The 4,439-nt window shown below is 44.7% G+C and overlaps 1 protein-coding gene across 1 annotated transcript in view; it reads right to left on the bottom strand.

Annotated features, from left to right (window-relative positions):
* The window catches only part of FGD3 (FYVE, RhoGEF and PH domain containing 3), a 204,939-nt gene that overhangs the window by 42,415 nt on the left and 158,085 nt on the right, over positions 1 to 4,439 (bottom strand). Inside the window, exon 9 of the mRNA XM_019505031.1 lies at positions 3,164 to 3,222. Within this exon, the coding sequence (XP_019360576.1) occupies positions 3,164 to 3,222 (59 nt within the window). The remainder of the gene's footprint in view (positions 1 to 3,163; positions 3,223 to 4,439) is intronic.

The following is a 4,439-nucleotide window of genomic DNA, read 5'->3' as shown; positions in this document are numbered from 1 at the left end:
CCCCCCCCCCCCCCCCCACTTTTTTTTGGCATGGACTTTTTTGGCTGGGATCTTCCAGTGTCAAGAAAACTCTGCTGCACTACAAATTAGCAGCACAGTGAATACCTGCATGTGCGATGCATACAGTTTGCAGTGCCACAAAGTGCATGTATGCACTTATCTGGATGCACACATCCTATCTTTCCTAAGGCACTTTTTATGCATTAAATTCCATTAGAACAGGGAAAGAGGTAGGGTGCTGACAGCGAGCAGGTAGTGAGGGTCTAGTGGTTTGTATACCACATGCATAAACCACTGAGCCAAATCCTGGGATCCTCAGTTTTCTTTCCAAGTTCTCCTTCAGGAAATTCCCATTAACTGCAAGGCAATTCACTGCAGTTGGTGTTTCCTGGATGAAGACTATCTAGAACTGATTAAGAACCTGGTTCGCTATGACTATGTGGAATAAATGTAGTTACCCCAAACTTCTCAGATTTCTTACATTTGGATAGCTCTGATAACACCTCTTCCATTGATAACTGCCTCATAGGAGTGTGTGAAGTGGGCCCTATTCGATTTGGATTCGGCCTGAATCAGAGACAGCGATTTGATTAGTTGATTCAGATTACTGTCTCTGATTCGATTCAGCCGAATCTGAAGATTCGATACTGATTCAGAGAATCAGCGATTTGGACACAGACACAGCTTTAAATGTTTGTTCTACATACCTCGAGGTACAAGTGCGGCTTGTGAACACTGTGATGCTGGGGTGGATGGAGCATCCCACAGGAGTGCAGGGGGGAGCCCTCCACATGCTTGGTGGCGAACCCAAAAGTGGACCAGATATACTTCCAGCCCACTCCCGGGTCCAGTGGGGAGCGCACTGGAGGGCCCTCCTGCACCCCACCCCCAGCAATCAGGAGGCACCATCGCCAGGTGCCCCCCACGTGCTCCCTAGCAGATCCAGATGTGGACCGGAAGTGCTTCTGGTCCACTTCTGGCTCTGCTACCGAGTGCGCTGGGGAGCTTCCCTCTGCTCATGTGGGACGCTCCATCCGCACCACCATCACAGCATTCATGAGCCACTGGCTACCTTGAGGTATGTAGAAAAAACATTTAAAGCTGTGTCTATGTCCAAATCTCTGAATCTTTCCAAATCTATCTGAATCAATTCGGACGGTTCCAATTCGATTCAAAGAGATTAAAGGGTTTCCTGATTTGATTAGGATTCGGAGATTAGGTCACCGAATTGGGCTGAATCTCCACCAAATCTAGTCAGGGACCAAAGCTTCGCACAGCCCTACTGCCTCATTCCACACAAAACCCACCACTGGGGTAGTGGGGTATTTTTTTAATATTCCTGAAAGTCTATCAAATATCCTATTTTGATATGGCCACACATACCAAGTCCAATGTAGCTGAAATGAAATACCCGTAGTGAAGTTAAAGGCCCAATGTTGAATATACATATATCTGAAGCTATTTCTACCAAAAGAACAGAGAGTTCAAACATAAATAGATGGTTTCTAAATAGACTTTCTCTGAGACATTTGAAAGGACTCAGACATCAGCTGGTTCCCTCCCAATAACAGCAACAGGAAACAGCCTTATGATGTCTCAAGGCATAGCGAAGGTGGAACACAGTAATATGGCCGTCAGCCAATTTGAGAAGAGGAAGCTATAACTACTTCCTTTAGTTGGGGCAGGCAGACAGAGTGTAACAAGTGTGTAACTCAATGCATTGCCAAGAATAATTTGTATTCAAAATAACAAGGCTAGGAGGCTATTTTAGAGAAAGCTGAATAGACAGGCAGGGAAAAAGAAAAAAACATATGTAAAGTAATCTGAAATTAAATAAACAGAAGTATAATACAAATCATCTGGGGGGAAAATACATGGCAGTAATTTTAATATTTCCAAAGCAATTTCACAGTAAGATAATATCTTTTGAGACTATCATACATTCTCATTGTATTTCCTTACTGAGATGCTGGACTTCAGGGGCTTGATTTTGACAGGGACATTACTTCACCTACAAATAATTTGTAGGCACAAATAAGGCATTTATTTGATATTTTAGAAATATTAGATGCACAAGTTCCTGAAGACTTTTGCACACATTCAAAAAAGTTACCATCTGCAACCACAGGGTCTATTTTGCACACAACGGATGAAATTCAGTTCTACCTACTAGACATTTTAGTGGACTTAGTCTGATTCTGTTTCTATTCCACCCTGTTCAAGTCCCTGAAAATCCATTCATGCATCTATTTCTATAACACACCATCATCATACTCTTAAGACTGAACCACACTAAAGCAGAAATGAGGAGGAAAATAGGATTGCATTTAGGTGCCTTATGTCCCTTTACATGCCTAATAAGTGGAACTGAATCTGGCCAAAAGCACATTAAAATAGGTCCATGGAAGCCCAATTAAAAAACCGGCCTGATATTTTAAGACAGTAGTTGGCACCTTTTCAGGTTGTGGGTCAGAATGATTCATTTTGGGTCAGAGATGGGCAGGCAGGTGGGTGATAGAGCCTGGCCACTGCCTTTTCTTTTCTCCATGGTGGCAGAAGGAGAGCTCCCCACCACTGAACGCTGCTTAAGCCCCAAGTCTGCGGGCCAGATGACATGATTTTGAAAGCCAGATTCAGCCCACTGGCCACAGGTTGCTAAATCTGTTTTAAGATGCAGAATTTTCCACATATGCTTCAGATATTCAGAGGCACCCAACTTCAGATATTGAAGACCAAACTTTCAGAAACAGGTCTGTAGCTTTGCAGGCATACACTAGATGTTTTTATGCAGATAAAAGACTGCAGGTCTAAAAAATTACAAGATTACAGGTGAAAAGCCACAAGCATGCTTTAGCAGCAGAACTTGTTCATATACTCTTAATGTCACATTTTTTCTGTGAAAGACAAGGACAATTTTTGTGGAGTTTTTTAATTTGCAAAATCCTTCCTTGCATTCCAGTTCTTTAACCAACTGTTTGTAGACCTGTTTTATGGTAAACATGGGAAATAGGGCCAAGATAACTTGCTTTCTATTTAAATCCAGATATACTGCATTTGAATTTTTTTCCAGCCTCTCTCTAATAGCAATGAGAGAATCATTGATTCAACTAGGGATCTTAGTTAATGGATCAGATCATGATTCTCTTGAACAGTTTCTACTCACCATCTTTCGGATGGCTGCATTTGAATGGTTTGCTGCTGTGGAAATGAGCTCCAGCGATTCTGCAATAAAGGTAGCAGCAGTTATACATTCTAAAGATTAATAGCTTAATAGCACCATTTTTATTTGCCTGATAGGTATACTCTGTGGCAAGAAAGCTGTTACAGAAGAGTGACTGCTTTCTTTTTTTCCCTGAATAACAGAACACTTGTTAGCCTGAATACCTGGAAATGCATTTTCACATTTAGCAGGTCAACATGCACACAATGATATTTCACTTCACTTCTTTACACACCCAGACAGGAAGCCAAATGAAATGAGGGACAAAGAGGACAATTTAGGAAGCACTCTCCTTCAGTCTGCATGTGCATATGTTGACGTGCTTTACTGAAGCAGGGCCTGTGTGTGAATTGTCAAGGCTCACACTACATGATAGACTCTTCTTGAGGGGATTACAAACAGATTTTTGTCTCCCCAGTATTCATGACATGTGGCTTGTATCCCCAGAAAACATTCCTAAAACAAATTATTTTTTCCCCACAAGCCATCACAAAGGTGCCCTTTTATATTTGGACAGAAGCAAGCCAAGGGGTCAAACCTGAATGCACCACGTCTCTAAGCACAGACTTATTGTTTCTATTTGCTAAAGCTGTCCCGATTTCTAGTAAAACAGCATCCAGCTAACAGTAGTTTTTCTGACATCTTCCAATGCTGGATAAAATCACCTGGTGATTACTTGGCTAGTATTTTAGTTAACTAGGGTTACCATATTTCCTGTTCCAAAAGAGGACACCTGTCAGGGGGTGCTTCACTCCCAACCCACAGCCCCCTGGCACTGCTGGTGCCCCACACTTCCAACCCACAGCCCCCTGCCCCCCAACACCCTGCTGCTGTCCCTCACTCCAGACCCACAGGCCCCCACCCTCCTGGTGGCCCTTACTCTCAAGCCACAGTCCCCCCCTCCCAGTGCCCCATATTCCTGACCTGCAGCCCCCTGGTCCCCCCAGTCCTGTTGCCCCCTCCAGCAGGCCACAGCACAGAGGCTCCAACTCATGCAGGTGGTGGCAGAGCGAATCTGGCTTGGTGCAGGCTGGAAGGAAGAGGAGGGGATGGCTGTGGCACCCCTAACTCTGGGCTGGGCTCCTGCATTGCACCAAAGGCCCCAGAGGTCTCCCAAACACCCCACCCCTGCAAGCATGGGCACCAGCCCCGGTGCCGCCAGCCTGGCCACGGAGCTCCCCAGGGCCCCTGACAGGGCCCCTCCACCCCCCTCCCCCAC

The sequence above is a fragment of the Gavialis gangeticus genome, unplaced genomic scaffold (assembly GCF_001723915.1).
Source record: "Gavialis gangeticus isolate Ggan-Ray unplaced genomic scaffold, GavGan_comp1, whole genome shotgun sequence".
Lineage (NCBI taxonomy): Eukaryota > Metazoa > Chordata > Crocodylia > Gavialidae > Gavialis > Gavialis gangeticus.
Note: the sequence above shows the minus strand (reverse complement) of the source record. Positions and strands in the feature narration are given on the sequence as shown.